The 17,767-nt window shown below is 39.2% G+C and overlaps 1 protein-coding gene across 2 annotated transcripts in view; it reads right to left on the minus strand.

The window, feature by feature from the left end:
• Positions 1 to 17,767, minus strand: part of LOC120558702 (metabotropic glutamate receptor 4-like) — a 232,360-nt gene that overhangs the window by 18,402 nt on the left and 196,191 nt on the right. For both annotated transcript variants that reach the window (XM_039799856.1, XM_039799857.1), the window contains exon 7: positions 4,928 to 5,128. In XM_039799856.1, coding sequence (XP_039655790.1) covers positions 4,928 to 5,128 — 201 coding nt within the window. The remainder of the gene's footprint in view (positions 1 to 4,927; positions 5,129 to 17,767) is intronic.

Here is a 17,767-nt window from a genome sequence, read left to right on the forward strand (position 1 = left end):
CTGTGCTAAAATGCGCCTGATACAGACTGAATGAATGAATGAATGAATGAATGAATGAATGAATGAATGAAAGAGCGCTGTGTCAGAGGGAGGAGACTGAGAGATACTCGAGGTTTATGTTAATTTTTTTTAAAGATAATTTTTTTTGGCTTTTCTGCCTTTAATTTTTGATAGTCCAGCTAGGTGAGAAAGGGGAGAGATAGGGGGAAGACGTGCAGGAAATCGTCACAGGTCGGAGTCGAACCCTGGACCTCTGTGTCGAGGCATAAACCTCTCAGTATATGTGCGCCTGCTCTACCCACAGACAACCCGGCCACGAGAAACTCAAGGTTTATTGAAGAAAACCTGCTCCCTACCAGGTTAGGTTCACAGGCACAGTTACCATAGTAACTGACTCTGAGGTTAAGTTCCCTCTCTTTCTGAAACGGGTTGGAGTTACCCCTCCCTTTCTGAAACAGAAAACCCAGAGTTTCCCTCATCTCAGGGATAACAAACTCAGAGTTTTCACTAAACCTGCTTTCTGAAACAGACCCCAGTAGGAATCTCCAGCACCTCCTGTTGTGTTCATTGGAGCACTCTGCCAAGCTGCGGGCACTGATGCTGGCAAATGAACTCAGTTCAGTTCACAGTTCAGTGCCACTGCAGTGGGCAAGTCTTTTTGCTTCATCCAAAAGTTCCTTTATTTTTTTCTCATTTACCATAAATTATTCCTGTCATGTACTTTCTGTGTAATGACTGCCCCTCACCCAAAGATCCCACCCTGTAATTGTCATACAAATAACTGTATCATTTAGGCCTACTGTATAATCATCCCTGAGGGCGGAGCAGGTTTGAGACAGTGTCAAACTCCTCGCATTGCATTCTGCTTAATTGCATGAACACTTTGAACCTCTACTCATCTGATGTATAATTAGCTCAAGTTGTTATAACCACTAAAGCTGAACTAAGTTAGACCCCTTTCTGCGTACGTTTATATTATTTCTTCACCAGCCAGCAGGTTAAAGTGGTGCATATGCTGCTTTCATGACCTCCTCATGAATGTATCTTTTCTGTTTATCAGTAGGCCTATAATTAATTTTAAAAGTTTCAAAGGGACTCTTACTGGTTGCTTGTTAAAGTGTTACATTATTTGCATGTGTTGAGACTGTACATTACCGCCTAACTTTCCACCTAGGAAACATTTGTTTCTACATTCTTTAGCTGAAGATTTTATGTTCATCCTCTTCAAGATTTCCATTTTGTCATCAAAACACCGTGTCTAAAACAAAAAAGCTAACAAAGCTAATATGAGGAGACTTTTCATGTCTCATAATATGTAAATCATTTAGGCACTATACACACATGCAGCAACAGCATGTCCAGTCAGTCTTTTGTTCTGTACTTAAACGTTCTAGTTCGTATGCAGGACTATGACAACAGTACAAAATAAGGTGCAGCTTTACCTCTGAAATGTGGAATTTGAGCATGTCTCTGACAACACTGGCATACAATTGGCAGATGACAATGAGGTTGTGCACCAGGCCTCATTGGAACGTATACATATAGGTTTTTATAGAGAGCCGAACTTCTGTTAATAAACCTCATTCAAAATCACATTGACGTATGTAACTATGCCAATAACTGAAATAATAAAATCCCCTTACTCAACAGTATGTTGGGTGGTTTACTACATATGTTTAGATAAGGGCAGTCATGTTTTTGTTTTTTTGCTGCCTTTTCATGAGCACCATATCTCTTAACCCTTATGGGCCATTCACATTGTAAGCGGCATGCGCTGCGCTCGCCGCTAGGTTGCGTCCTATTCCCAAAATATATTTGTTGTGCTTGCCGCCGGTCTCAGTGCAAAATAGGAAACAGTTTCTAAAAGTACGTCATACATGCGGCAATATTTGAATGCACGTCACGTCTGCGTCCGGTGTTTACATCAGACGTGTAGTACATGCTGCATTGTGTAGGATACACAGCAATTTCAGTAGTGATTTGGTGGCGAAGATGTTTCTGCCATTGAACCAAAAGAAAGACTTGGCACTTGCCCTGGTTGTGAGGAGAAGACGGAGGGAGGCAGCAGCAGCAGCAGCAGCAAGAAGGGTGTGGGTGCACGAGACCCTCAGGTCCAGAGAGCACTTGGGGGAATTCCAGCTGGTGAAGGAGCTCCGCTTTCACTTTGACTGGTTCCAGGGGTACTTTAGGCTCAACAGGGAGCAATTTGACAGAGTCGGTCCCACGATTTCCCGGATGCGAACAACATTCCAAAAGCCCATTTCTACAACGGAGCGTCTGGCTATTTGTCTCTCCCTGACGTGTGGCTCCAGAAAAGACAATATGGAAAAGTACTTCCAAGTACTTTTTTGGTCTGCCCCTGCACCACTTTTTTGTCTCTCTGTTGCCTCCTCTCTTTTATGTACCTGCCCCTTAGGTTCTTCCACCTTTTCTTACACTCCTCGTTAGGGTTGGGCATCGAGAACCGATTCCTAATCGGAATCGTTTCAAAAATTACGATTCCATCGGAATCATTTCTTTACTGGAATCGTTTGGAGGATTTGGTTTCAAATCTGATCATAGGTTCCAAATTTAATATGCGCAAGTTTTGGTTTCCGTAGAAGCCAGGCACTTGTTGTGTTGTACAGTTAGCGGAGCTCTAGTGTGGCTTTATTTTGCATTGTAAAAGCTGTAAAACTGCAACCCACCTATGAATCAAAATAAAACTTTCCTCTTATTTGTGAAATAAGCATCTAACCCGTTTCAACTCCACCACTCAAAGAATCTGAATCGAGAATCGATAAGAACCGGAATCGAAAGGAAGAATCGGAATTGGAATCAGAATCGTTAAAATCCAAACGATGCCCATCCCTACTCCTCGTCTAAATAGATGAAGACGTGTGGATTATTTTCATTTCTAAATAAAATGTTGCATTTCAACACTATGTGTCATTGTATGTTTACATACATAAGAGGTCTGCAGTCATTGCAGTTGGGTATAATAAAGCTAAGATATAAGCCTACATTCATACATTCATCATTCATTCTCTGGAAAACACTTTGTTTAATGCATATGTGCAATTAATTCCTCCAAAACTGGAGCTTACACACTTGGAAATGGGTACAGTTATTCTGTGTAAAGGCCATATACCTAACTACCTATATGTGAACTTCAATGAATATGAACATGACTTGCGTCAATCAGTCCAAACATATTTTACATCATATAAACATATACATACAAATATATCCTATAAATACCTGTATGGAGCTGTATAATCAACTTGGTATTTGGTTTTCGTAGCTCACAACAGTACAGTTCTTCTCAGTTGCTTTGGCGCATTTCTCAGATCAGAGATGACAATGTGTAACTTTGTCACATCGGGAATAGTGCTCCCCTTCATGTGCATTGTTCATTAGACTATACTTACAGAGTGAACCGTTAAATATGGACAACAGCACAAAGCCGATTCACTATCTTGGTATAAACAATGGCGTAAGGACTTGTCAGTGTGATTCACTGGTATAAATACTTGATTTGGACACAAACAAAAGATTTCCAGCAAGATACACAATTTTTCAGGTCAGTCACTATGCGTTGCAGTTTACACCAATTGTTTTAAGAAATGCACTCACTGTTGTGCAAATGCAAATTATGATTTGACAAATGCATCAAAGTAACTGATACATTTTTTTTTACATAGGATTGTATTTCTGTGGAGACATGTCCATGTTGATTTCACATAGCTAAAACAAACCTGAATGATTTAAATTAAGAGGCTACAATAACCTATACAGCTGGCATGCCTATTATGGTGAAAATATGCTTCCACAGCATAGTTTTGTGACTGAGGTCTCGTAGCCTATACAGCTCTGGGGGATTGCTTTGACAAAAGGCATTATGGGGTATTAGGTGTAGAATTTTGAGCGAAAAAATGAATTTAATCCATTTTGGAATAAGGCTGTAACATAACGAAATGTGGAAAAAGTGAAGCGCTGTGAATACTTTCCGTATGCACTGTATATCTGAAATATGCTGATTTAATGGCCTGGCTGATTTATCGGTCTAGCTCTAGTAGTCAAGGCCAATTGTCATACAATATGGAAAGTAAATTCCAGGAACTTGTTTAGTTTTTTTCAGAAAGACTGATAAAAGAAATCTATGAGGGACTGCATTAGTTTAATGAAGCTGGAAGCAGAGGCTCTACAGAAAGTGACATCAAAACGTTGGCTCTCAATTACATTTTAGGTGTTCAGCTGATTTTTTTGTGACCTGTGTGTACATAAGTATATTCAGCTCATACTTATTTCTGTCCCCAGAGATCACCACCCACTGTATTGGCCAGTTACACAAACAAATAGGATTTAAGTCTACATAGGACAGCCACTGGAAAACTACTGATGCCTGTGTTTGATGGTGCTTTGTGTTATCTCTCTTCCCCCTCTCATTTATGTGCAATTTTAACTCCGCAGCCAGTGCACTTCAAGCAGGAGATCTCTTGCGTGGGCAATTCAATGCTGACAAGATAAGGCGGGAAATCTCACAAAGCACAGTTTCAGCACATCATAAACTATGATAAAACGCGCAGTTCTGCTTCTGGTTGTCCACCCTCCTACGGATCTCAGCCTCTTATACTTACTGGAAATAATTAACATTCTGTAGCCTACTTGCTGGGAATAATTTACATTCAGTAGCCTGATAGTTGGAGACCACTCTATACTCACACAAAGCCTCTGCATAAGTATGTTGGTCCCAAAAATGAATTGGACATAGGCTTACAAGTTGCTTCAGATAGCACCGCACAGATGCCTCAGAATGATACAGCTATAAAGTTCAGACTCCTTTGGTAGAAATTAAGTGATTTCTTATGACACCGTATACATAGCAGAATACTTGCCACTTTATGTACAGTACATGCAGTTCAGCTACCTTGGTTGAATTACACACCTGTAAAGTTGACATTGCGGATGTACTTGAGCAGCAGTGTGCCATTGATGGTATCCATCTTGGAGCAGAGGCCAACTTTTCCAGGGCAGAGATCCTTGTGCATGTTATGTAGAGCATGAGCCATGGAATAAACTGCGTCGATCACAAACTGAACCTTCCCTTCTTGTTCGTAGGATGAGTCTTTCCCGATCCGCTCATGATCTAAAAGAAAACATTAACACAAAAGTCTGTTTTATGCTCATGAAATTAGGCCCCTCATGGGACTGACTTGATGCATTCATAAACACTTGAAGGAATATTATCACAGATTTAGTTTAAGTTATAGATGTTCCCATGCTGTGTTTCACTGGCTGAATCAATGCAATCGTGACATCCGAGACTAGAATATTTGATGTGACTGACATAATATTCAGAACAAAAAAGCTGCTCCACAATCAGTCAAAAATGTAAGAACTAAACAATGATTGCTAGATGTGTAAAATCAAGCAAATCATAGCCTGTCAAGAGGCTTGATTACTCAATTGTGATTCCATCATTGCTTTACCATATTTAATATATTTAGAGAATGTGTTGAGTTGTGCATGTTAACCACTGATTATATGCTATTTCTTTTATACTTCAATCACATCCTTTCTCATAATGTTCGGTCGATCCCTGATAAAACGAGATTATTCAACAAGACTCTTTTGGTGTTATATAACCTAATCTGTCTCACCTGATGCAGCTAACAGCCTTTGCATTACTTGCAGCATCTTGCAAACATCTCAAGATATTCTAGAATCACCAACTTTTAAACTAAGCAAAGGTTGGGCTTCAATAAGGTTGGGGCCATTGTCCGGATGCTCTCAGGTCTTGTTTATATGATCTTTTATTGTTTATCCCCACAAAGTCACGTGCCTCTTCACATCCATTTATCAAGAGTGCAGAGTATGATAGAGCGGTGGAGGGGAAGACATAGCATGACAAGTCTGATCATTCTTTAGTATTAATGTAATTAGTTATGACTGGTGTATATTAATCATAGCTGGAGTTGTTCTAATGCTTTGTTGCGTTACCCGCGAAGCAAGGAAGAATGACAGCAGGACACTGTTACCGCTTCAAGGAAGAGCAAGAAGTAACTGGAATTAAACTGCAAGATTAAATAAATTCCCTCCTATTAAAGGTCCCGTGACATGGTGCTCTTTAGGTGCTTTTATATAGACCTTAGTGGTCCCCTAATACTGTATCTGAAGTCTCTTTCCCATAATTCAGCCTTGGTGCAGAAAATTAGGGTAAATTAGGAAATGTATTTGCGCTCCCGGGGGCGGTTCAGCGAAAAGAGGAGGTGTGTTCCGGCGCAAACATTACCTGGTGCTATTTTGCAGTTTCAGAAAACAATTCTGCCACTGACCAGGAAAAACCTAGTCTAAAGTCAGTGGCGCGTTATTCAGATGCTATTTTAGGGACGAATGCTTGGCCATAATGTAGCGTGTGCACAACGCGCATACACTTCTCTCATCTAAACGGACGCAGCAGTTCCCATTTTTGCAAACCATATATAATTACAAAGGAAAATATTACTGAAAATGCCCTTCAGGTGTTTGGATAGATCAGGAGGCATTTTACAGTACAATCCTCAATAAGTCGCAGCATTCTTTGTGGCTCGTTGTGTTTTGCACAACATTTCCATGAATCATGGATGTGTTGATGACATAAATGAGGAAATATTAGAGGACTTAAGGAGACAGGATGTTGAACTATGGTGGGATTGGACACTCCGGCTGCAGCAATCCTATCCACTTGAGGAGATGCGCCTGAGAGGCCGCAGCAACATCGCCACCCGGCCAAAATGGGCATTTATTACTTTGCCGCATCCCGGACAGCTCCTGCTGGCGTGCGCCAGGCAAATCCGCCGTCATAATAGCAATCTGCCATGGAACAAGCACGCCTGCTCTTAAAGGGAATGTGAGATGACGTTCTGATTGGTTATTTTCACGTTAAGCCCAAACCACACCTAGCTACTTCAGACCAACCCATTTAAGATTTGCGTCGGGCGCAAGACTCATTAATCCCGCTGGTATAATAACAACAGCACCCGAGATCCGCCCACAAAGGTACTTGCATTTTGCGTTTCATACTTGCGTTTCAGATCGTTAAAATAGGGCCCTATGTCTCTCTTTCTAATGGGCAGGCCAAATTCTCTTGGCGGGCAAAGCAGAGAAAGGGGAGGTAACCTTGCTCCTTATGACCTCATAAGGAGCAGATTCCAGATCGGCCCATCTGAGCTTTCATTTTCTCAAAGGCAGAGCAGGATACCCAGGGCTCGGTTTACGCCTATCACCATTTCTAGCCACTGGGGGACCATAGACAGGCTGGGGGAACTCATATTAATGTTAAAAAAACCTCATAAAGTGAAATTTTCATGCCATGGGACCTTTAAAGTAGCTAGAGTAGAAATGCACCCTTTTTTATGCATGCACCTCTTTACGTTAATCTGATGGCAATTTAACATGTCGGTCTCACTTCGGAATAAGCACTGCCATTTCTCCCCATCGTGGTGTGACTGCAGCAAAAGAGGTTAAAAAAAAAAACTCACAGTAATTATCAATACCAAGCGAACAGCTTTACATACAACATGTGAGCTCATAGGAATAACAAGAGTCCCAACACAATGTCATCCAATGCTTGTAAACTGTCAGAGTTTTTAAAACAGGTGGCAAAATGTGCTCTAATAACTTGATAATAAAATATTAAATAATAATAAATGCATTATTATAATACAATTGATTCATTATCAAAACATATCGGTGGATTCACTGTGAGAAGCAGAGACAAATCCCTCACACTGTCAACGATGGTCATTCATCAACGTCAAAATCATTTTTAAAATCCATCAGTGATGCAGCCTGTGAGAGAACAGGCTTTTTTTTTTTTCAATAACATATTTACATTTAACATTAGCAACAACACAGCATTGTGGCTTTTTCAGTAAATGAGCTTTTGTGTCTGAATGCAGCTGTAATGAATGTGAAAGGATACCTATGTCTGAATAACAAAAAGCCTTTCACAATAAGATGAAGTCAGCAATGTTACATATTCCATGTCTGAAAAGGGCTGTTTACATCAATGAAGTCTGTTTTTTGTATGGATTTTACTGTGATAATATATCAGCCGCAGCAGATTTGCTTGTTTGCTTTAAACTAATAAAACTTGAGTATAAAGGCAAGTTATGACCTTATGAATAATAGTGGAAAGTAACCTTTCGTTACGCTTTATTTAGTTACTAATAAAGTTATCTGTACCGTCCGGACAAGTTGAATGGAGTGTTATTTTTTTTTGTTTCATTTTCATCACCCAATTCTTAAAGCTCAAAATAAAAACAAAATTGTGAGAGAAATTGCAGAACACACTTCAGTTCTATCACAGATTGTAGTGCTGTGATGGCTGGGTAAATACAGAAACTGTTGCTTATTTCCCCTTTTCTCAATTAATCCATGAGGACTACATTATAGATGTATACACTCTAAAATATGTTTTCTGCAGTTTGATTTCCCGTAATGTGACATTACAACAGTTATTTCAAAAGCATGTGAATGACAAAGTATTGGAAACAAATACCCCTCTCCCCCCCCCCCCGACATTTTGCAGTCAGACAGATAACATTAGAGACATTTTTATTCTTTGTGAAAATGTGTTAAGAGCTTATTGAAGGCAAAGCCAAAACACAGACACCCTGTAATAGAGGTTCATTGGTTCAGTGCAGTTGATGGTCTATGACTTTCTGTTTTGGGGTTTTTTTTTGTGCTTTGAAGTTTGATGCTTTTTTAGAATAATTAAAGCACCTGATTTTGAACTCTACACACCTTAAGGTGGAAAACATGTTTGGAAGTTATAGAGTAATTTGTATTACAGCACCTCATTTCATCTGTAGCACCAATGAAAGAGTCATTCTGAATAATGGCTCATGTCAATAACACAATGTGGAAAAGTGGAAAGAGTGATCATGATCAATTTGGTGTGCTCATGTGTATGCTCTAGTGAAAACTGGCCACACTGCTTTTGCAGGCTGTTTTTTTTAATTACTGAAATGTTATTGCTCTGACATTTTGTAATAAGCATGCAGGGTAGCAGTATTTCAGTCCTTTGTGCCATTGCTTTCAATTAAGGTTAACTTCAATAGTACACAACAAATGCTTGGCTTTTTCACTTTCTCATTCACGGCTTTGTGGCAAGACAAACACAACACAGGACGATGTAAACAGTGCATCATGTTCAGATAACAAAAAGCGACATGAAGTAGTTGATAAAGTGAAATCAGGTTTTGTTTGCACGCATTGTTGTAAGATGTCTGTGGCAGCCATTTCTTATCTCAACAGAGACACTTCATTTTAGGTTCGAGCTTTAAACAGATAGTATAGTATTTGTTTGTCTTGGTGTTTTTATCTATATGCTCCCCCAGTATTTGCTCGTTGAAAAGAGGCAATTTAACATCCGTGACAAGGCTCTGAGTGTTTAAGCAGCTTGAATATTGCCAGTTATTCTGTAAATGTGCTACAGGCAAAGGGAAGCATGGATAGGCAGTCTGTCTGTTTTTGTGCCTGTCACAGTCTCTCTCATTTTATTGTCTCCCTTTCTGAACCACTCTGTTATTTTTCTCTCTCTCTTTTAAACATAGATATACAAAGACATTTGGTAATTAATGGCAAGATGCCTCAGAGGTTCGCACACAGCCATAAGGTTTTTTTCTCCTTTCTAATCATTTTAATCATCATGATCAAAACCCATATCAGACAGAATTATTACTAAAAGCAGATTGCTATATTGTTATAATAATATTGCACTTTTCTAAAAAAAACAGTTTACAAAGTGCTTTACATACAATCAAACCCAAAGCAGGCAGGGATGTGGAAAAATTTAATTAAATGTCAAAAAACTATACCGTCCACTATACCGTAAATTGCGCTGTAGCAATGCGGTACTGGTGCTATGATATGGCTGAGTGCAGACTGCGATATTCCCACTGCTGATGCTAGGACTGTTTGAAATGATCCTGATGCCAATATTTGTAATGTAGCGAGGAGTTTAACAACTGCTGGAATGGGATGTGAACGCTGAGTGGGAGATTCAATTTCATCTTTGATTTCTTCCAGTAACTCTAATATTGCATGGCTGCTTGATCTGTAACGCTAAATGATGTTGAGTTCACTGGCAAAGTGTGATTCTTGTGTTAAAAATATTTTCAGCCTCGCCTATGTCTTCGTCTTGCTCAAATTACTGTTGCCATTTCACCAGCGGCATAAAGGTCTACGAGGAAACTCCATTGCGGCTGGTTTAGACCTGCTTTAAAGAGGCGGAGAATTTCCCCCGCAGAATAGAGGCGCGCTCTTACTGACAGTCTTTGTAAATACCACGGAATATATAATTTGCGCTTATCCTCCCACCTTTTTGGGGTGGAACTCCCACTTTCCCCACGACCCTCCCACGAACGCATCTTGAAAGCGCAACTTGTCTCTTCTCGCTCATGTGGCAGACAATCTGCGATTTTACCCAAGTGCGCCCTGTTTGTAAATAGCCCACATCGGTTACGTTCGTCTTTGCGACCAATTAGCGCCTGGAAACAGGCGCAAACAGCTTGATAAATCTAGCCCAGTGTGCTCCTCAGCAGTCAGCTACCCCTGCTGTCCATAAGGTGCCTCTGCACCCGTTCCATTTCAGACCCTCCCACCAGCCTTTGGGCCACGCCTCCTCTTTTACATACGCTTTTGAAATGCCAAATGCTAGATCAAAATGGAAAAGATGAATCTTAAAATGTCAAAGGTCAGTTGTCAAATGTAAAATACAATTTTTTTTTAAGACATTTCAAATTGAAAATTATAAAGTGCAAAGGCTAAAATCAAATTATTTATTTTTCTATTTGAGATTTTAATTTAAGCTTTTCCATTTCACATTTTGAGTTTCATATTTTATTTTTTGAGATTTTCAATCTTTCAATTTAAGATTTCAGATTGAGCATTCATATTTAAGCTTTGCATTTTACATTTGACTTTTTACATTGTCACTTTACACTTTCAAATTATCATTTTACATTTAAACTTAGCTTTTTCAGTTTCCTGTTTCTTTTTTAAATTGAATTATGGCATGATTATTCGTAGTAACTTAGTAAAAATAATATTTTTTAATTTGATCTCTTTTCGTTTTCTCTTTAGACTTTCAATTTGAATTATGGATACATATATCCTCCATAAGACAAAGGACAGGAACTGGATGTTGAAATGTGCTGCAGGAAGGTTAGTCAGCAGTGCAAAACAAGCATTGATGTGAATGAAGATGAAACCTTGCGACTGTATCTTTTTTTTTTATTATCAGTGCCTTAGAAGTTTTCATCAAGGCAAACCTTGAGATTCTGAAAGAACACAATGCTCCAGAAAGCTCCAGGTCACACTGTATGCTCTTGCTTGCCAATATTCCTTTCAATGGAGGCAAATTGCGTCCCTTTTATTCAAGGTAGTGCAAAAATTTAATTTTATTACTTGCACACTGTGATTTCTTTCTTTGTGATGCTGAGAATTATAGGCTCTGTCCAACTAATGTTAGAGCAACCTGGATGGTTCTTTATTGGAAGGGTGTGGTTAATTTTGACAAAGTTGGACACTTTTTTTTTCAAGAAATGTTTCCACTTTTTCCAAATGTTAGGGTTTGCTGCTTTTGCTTATCTTACATTATAGTAAAGATTCCCATTGACCAACAGTTAATAGATAAGTCTAGAAAACAATTCGTAGATGAATCAATTATGAAAATAATCTTTAGTTGCACCTCTGTCATGTGTGTTAAATTATTGAATCTTAGACTTTGTCCGAGTTTAAGTCAAATCTATAACATCAATATAATTTTGGTGTTCACACATTTTGTGCCACATTACCAAGGTAACAGTTGCTGCTACTTTCCTTCACTGAAGTGAACTGAAATTATGCTGTCATCAAAATGTATTACAAAACATACAGTTAATAGTTTAGGTTTGAGGCAAACTTTTAAGTGACGTCCACTCATGGTTAATGTTTTTTTGGCATTAAAAGTCTATAGAATAATAGTTCAAATGATCTCCTTAGGTGGCCTTAGTGGATTTGACAAACATTGGTTGACAACCAATACAAACCCCTTCCATTTTCTTCTTCTAATTCAGAAGATTGGGCATCATCACCCAAGGGACAAAAATAGACTACAGTGCTTGTCCTCATATCTTCCAAAGACACAGTTGTTCAGATGAAGGGAACTCATTGTTGCAGCTGCAAGCTATGTACAGCAAATGAGTTTAAACTGCCTTTAAACAAGAATTAATTATAGGAAATGGCAAAGGTAAGAAATTGAGTTTAACAAACAGGATATCTTTTCCCCATTGCCATCATATGGAGTACATATTCTAAACCACTGCAGGTCAATCATAATTTCTCCACAGTGAAGTGAATGTCTATTTGTTGTTGTCCCTGGCTTATCTTTTACTTGAACCTTGATGTACTGTACGTGTTGCAACTTAAGATAATTTAGGAGAACACTGCTAACTTGCAGGTGGTGTCCTTGATGTATTCAGTGAACAATTGAGCATGCATGCAGGCATGTACTCATGTCTGGTAGCCTTGATGACTCATGTCTGCAGGGATGCAAAGCAACAGAATGACTCAAGCCAGTTTGCTTCATTCAAATTTTAAACCTCAATGCGTGCTGAAATGACGTAAACAAAAGGCTGTGCCCATGCAGAGAATTCATCATTGCCAACAGCCCAGTATGACAGAAAACTTTTAATTATAGGTAATGCTGCATGGAGTGGTTGGACTGTTGGCAAATTGCTCTACTCTGTATTCTACTTTCTAGTATTGTTTCGTATTTTAGGATACAAAAACTAAAGCACTGAACAATCTTCCGTCTAGATTTGAGGACTTTAGAATTGAGTTTGTCTGCTCACTGCATCATTTCTGACCAATGCCACTGCGATGAGAAAGGAGAATCTAATGCCATGATACTGTGCAACATTTTTCTATTACCAATTTGTAGCGTTTTCTGGTTCAGCAGCATGAAATAGTTTGATGTACAGTGAATAGTCTGAGCTGATCTGATAGCAAACTTGAGAATAACTGGATTCTACACAGCAAACAATTCACATTTGAACCAATGACAAACTAAAACCATGTTGTTATGACACTCATAGAAAGGTCGTGACAGAATGTAACCCTTTTTAAAAGCTTGATAGCACCGTTTTCAAATTTGAAATTTAGAAAAAGCTATAGCGTGGAATTGTTTGGTCAACCTATCTGGTAAGCAGTGATTGTTCAACCAAGCTTAGCAACTGTAACTAGGCAAGGCTGATAGACTATGCACTGTAGCACAATTATAGCTATCTCTCTGTAAAGGCAGATCATGGAGACATTTTTAACATTCATGATCAAATAGCATCATATTGCACACCCTTACTGTCAAGATTTGGATTCTCCAAATGCTGAAGCTTTGAACATGGTGCTCCAGTAAGAGCAATGTTTGTCTTTTAAAGAGTTTGGAGTCTTGCTCTATTGGATTTGGAGTTGGACACTCCAGCAACCTCAGCTAAACCTGTCACCCAAGATAGCGCTAAATTTGCCAAACTCTTCTCTTAGTCCTCATCCTAAAAGCCTTTTTTAAATGTGACATTAAAAATGAAAACACATTGTTTGAAAATATCATAATACAAAGTTGGTAAGCTAAGCAGTCAAACAGGGTTATGTTAGAATGAAATAACAGTTTGATATTATCTTTCTTACTTATCAATACAAGGACTAACTAGTTCTACACTGCAGTACAAGAACAATGCTGTTTCTTTATTTACAAGTACTCTACATACTTGATCATCAACTGGTTAGGACTTTTGCACCTAGTATATACACTCAGTCGCCAGCTTATTGGGTACACTCAGCTAAAACTAATACAACAGTCCTACATTAAATCCTTTCATAAAGGTTATAATGTTAAATTTTTGTTGAATCGGTTTAGAGAGGTGTTGATTCAACTTAATTATCATTTTCGAGCACGTAGTTGGTGTAGTTGCTGAATTCCATCCATCCATCCCTTTTCCGAGCCACATTAACCAGCTCTAACTGGGGGATCCCGAGGCGTTCCCAGGCCAGTCTGGAGATATAATCTCTCCACCTAGTCCTGGGTCTTCCCCGAGGCCTCTTCCCAGCTGGATGTGCCTGGAACACCTCCCTAGGGAGGTGCCCAGGGGGCATCCTTGCCCCTATCTTCCACCAGGCGTGGAAGTGATGCTTTCCAGCTTTGCCGCGGTTTTGTTTCATCCTCCCCCACGTGCCATACCACACCGTGAGCATCTCAGAAGCGGAACGTCTTTCCTGCCCGACTCGCAGATTTTATTGTTTCTACAAGTACTTGAAAGAACAATTACATGTTTATTAGCTAGACTCTACCTTCCACTCCATGCAATTAAACTCCATGCCTTCTCTTTTCTGGCGTTGTCCTTATAAAAAAGAATCTGTGATGTCGTAGAATAGCTTATGTTTTTCCACCTCTGAGATAAATACTATAAATCTCTCATAGTCTATAGTGGTGTTGAGGAGACGTATGTGATATTGGGGGGTGTATTTTGATAAATTGACTTGGATGCTCTCGCTGTTCCACTTCCTGCCCGGCTGTTCAAACGGCCCACGGCTTGCGTGAAAATAGATCTGGCGCACATTTTTAGCGGAGCAGGGAGGCGCTTCTCGAACAATTCTGGGACGCGCTGTGTCGTGGCTGGTGGCGTGCCGAGCCTTGACTTGAATGACCGCAATTGCTCTTGGGGGTCATGGCGCTGCCGGAAAGCGGCGCAGACGCACCTGTTGGAAAATAGGGGTAATCAGATGCCCTAACCACTTCCAGGCTCCGTTCAAAGCAAAGGAGCAGTGGCTGTACTTTTATTTCCTCATGGATGACTGTGCTTCTCGCCCTATCTCTAAGGGAGATGCCAGCCACCCTCCTGAAAAAAAACCATTTCAGCCTCTTCTACCCGCAATCTAGTTCTATCGGTCATGACCCAGCCTTCACTACCATAGGTAAGGGTAGGAACGAAAATTGACCAGTAGATCGAGAGCTTTGCCTCCCAGCTCAGCTCTCTTTTTGTCACAACGGTGTGGTAAAGCGAATGCAATACGCAGATTCTCCGGCTAATCTCCCGCTCCATTGTCCCCTCACTCGTGGACAAGACCCCGTGGTACCTGAACTCCTCTACTTGGGGAGTTGTTGAATTGTATCGGGTTATACTGACAGTTGTTTCTCTGTATAGTGCAGTGGGTGTATTTTAACACATTCGGAGAATTAAAGTAAGGAAGCTGTGGTCTGTTCAGGTATTCAAGATAGTATTTTTGCTGCACTCTGAGATATTCACACAGAGCAGTAAAATGATCTGTGGGGTCAGGGGTTACATTGTACATCTGAGGCTACAAAGTAAATCTTTTTGACCTCCGGGAACACTGGGAGAAACGGCAGCAATAGGAGCTGAATAATACGTTTTCACTGTGTTGTTTTCTTTGCTGTCTAAGTCGGATACACTTTAATGTCTCAATCCTGGAAAATGACCTGACCATGCGGTTATGGTCCATAAATCCGTTGCCAGTGACTTCCATTGTGCGATTAAAAGCTTTGATACCACACAAATAGAATGATTACATGCCTATCTAACCATGTTAGTACTATAAGAATACCATTTTCCAATCCCCGGTGGGAGCTTCACACAGATTTTCCAAGTGAGTAATTTCCTCTTTTCTACTTTTTAAGTGTGTTGTTTAAAAAAAAACTGAAGTTGTATAATTACAGGAACAGCATATAGGATTTTTAGGTTAAAAGTTTCTCCTATTATTTGCTTGTAACTTGTTGAGGTCTGATGTGTGGTTATACATTACAGTATTATAGTGCCTAATAAACATCAGAAGTGGGGACAGGAAATGATGATTCTTACAAAAGGAACAATGGGGAGTATAGTCATGGTACTTGCAAAAGGATCTGAGTGAAATTATAGTACCTCTTCCCTGTAAAAATGTACTGTGCCCAGGGGGCTACTCAGAGGAAGAAAAGGGCTGCAGCAATTTAGGCAAAGAGCAGCCACCATGACAACTGATAAATGCACAAATTATTTAAGATTATGTTTTCTCCTGAAACCTGCAAGTGTGAACTGTGGAAGCATATCTCTTTTTTTGCCAAGGGACACACATTTATTTATTTTTTTCTCTCAGAGGTGATAATTAAATCTGTGCTTAATTGTTTAGCTCTGCCAGTTCATCTTGTGTACCAATTTAGTATGTCTGTGGTATTTGGTTATATTCTGATGTTGCAGTGTCCAATATTAGTTGGATTAGAAAGCCAAATCTAATAATTCCAATACAACACACAATACAACAAACCACTCATTTCAGTAAAGAAATGTCTAAAGCGCTACTATACCATCTGCTCTGAACATTGTTGTGATACTGAAATCTTAATATAAGTTTGCCTTAAACAGCAACTTGACGTTTCGGACTATGTTATTCTGTCTTCCTAACGAGGATCACAAAAAAGACTCAACCCCAAGTCATGCAACATCTGTACTCAAATGTGTTCTTATGTATCATTCAAAGTCATACAAGTCATTTATCATCACAAACTGGGATAAGAACCATTCGTGTATCTTACATCAGTATACACTGCTTACATCCATATTAAATAATCACCATTATGGTTTAACAATAGGCTATGGAACATGATTGCCACCGATATTTTCAACAGAAAGTCTGGAGAACTAAATAATTGCAGCGCTGGGCGATATGGCCAAAATTTTCTATACTGATGTAGGTTATTTCATATCTCAATAACGAATAATCGTTTTCTGGTAACTCAATAAATACATAGTCTATATTAAATAACCACATGGTAAAGCCCATTTTGTAAACTCCTGTGTAAATGAAATACTTGACAAATACTTGTCGTCCAAATTACGTAAATATTGTTGTAACGCAGTTCAGCTGCTGGTTTTTCAACATTGCAATAAAATCAATATAGGATAATAATATATATATATATATAAAAAATGTGACGTAAAAAAATGTGACGTTTTGATGATATAGTCATATCGCCTAGGTTGCCAAGACAACTAGGGTATTTTTATTTAGTTTAGATTTAATATTCAATATTATTGTACGGTTTATGATCTTGCCCTCATTTCCTTTTGTCATTTTCTATTTTTTACCTTTTAGATTGTTTGATGCGACATAAAGGAATGTGCTTTAATGTTTTATGTTGCATAACGTAAGATTTATGATGATTTGGTACTTTTTTCATTTTCTCATCCTTTTCTGGTCTTCACCTACTAACCTGTGTGTGTGTGTGTGTGTGTGTGTGTGTGTGTGTGTGTGTGTGTGTGCGCGCGTTTTGTTCACCAGCACAATTTCCGCGGTCCTCAGATTGGATAATTGAGGAAGTCTATGTGTAAATGTATGGAACTGTTGTGATGCTATACCCGCCGAAGGTCGAAAAAGACTGAAACCTCATTAATAAATATACCAGCAGTCAGCTAGACAGTGTGTGGGTGTTTTCTCATTTGTATTCAGAAATAAATGAACATGACATTCCTACCCTTTCTTGGAGATTGATGGCATACAAACTCTTCTAAACCATATCACACTGATACTTTGTGTACTGGAAATATCATCCACCTGAAATTTGTTTCGAATAATGTGTGAGTATTATTTTTTTGTTTCTGTAACCAGCACATAGTTTATGTTGACTTGACTGTTACCATGGCCACTCCAACATACACATGAGGAATGTATTGCCTGGAAACATTACAGGTGCCAGCAATAATTCAGTCAGTCT

Source organism: Perca fluviatilis, chromosome 5 (genome assembly GCF_010015445.1).
Source record: "Perca fluviatilis chromosome 5, GENO_Pfluv_1.0, whole genome shotgun sequence".
NCBI lineage: Eukaryota > Metazoa > Chordata > Actinopteri > Perciformes > Percidae > Perca > Perca fluviatilis.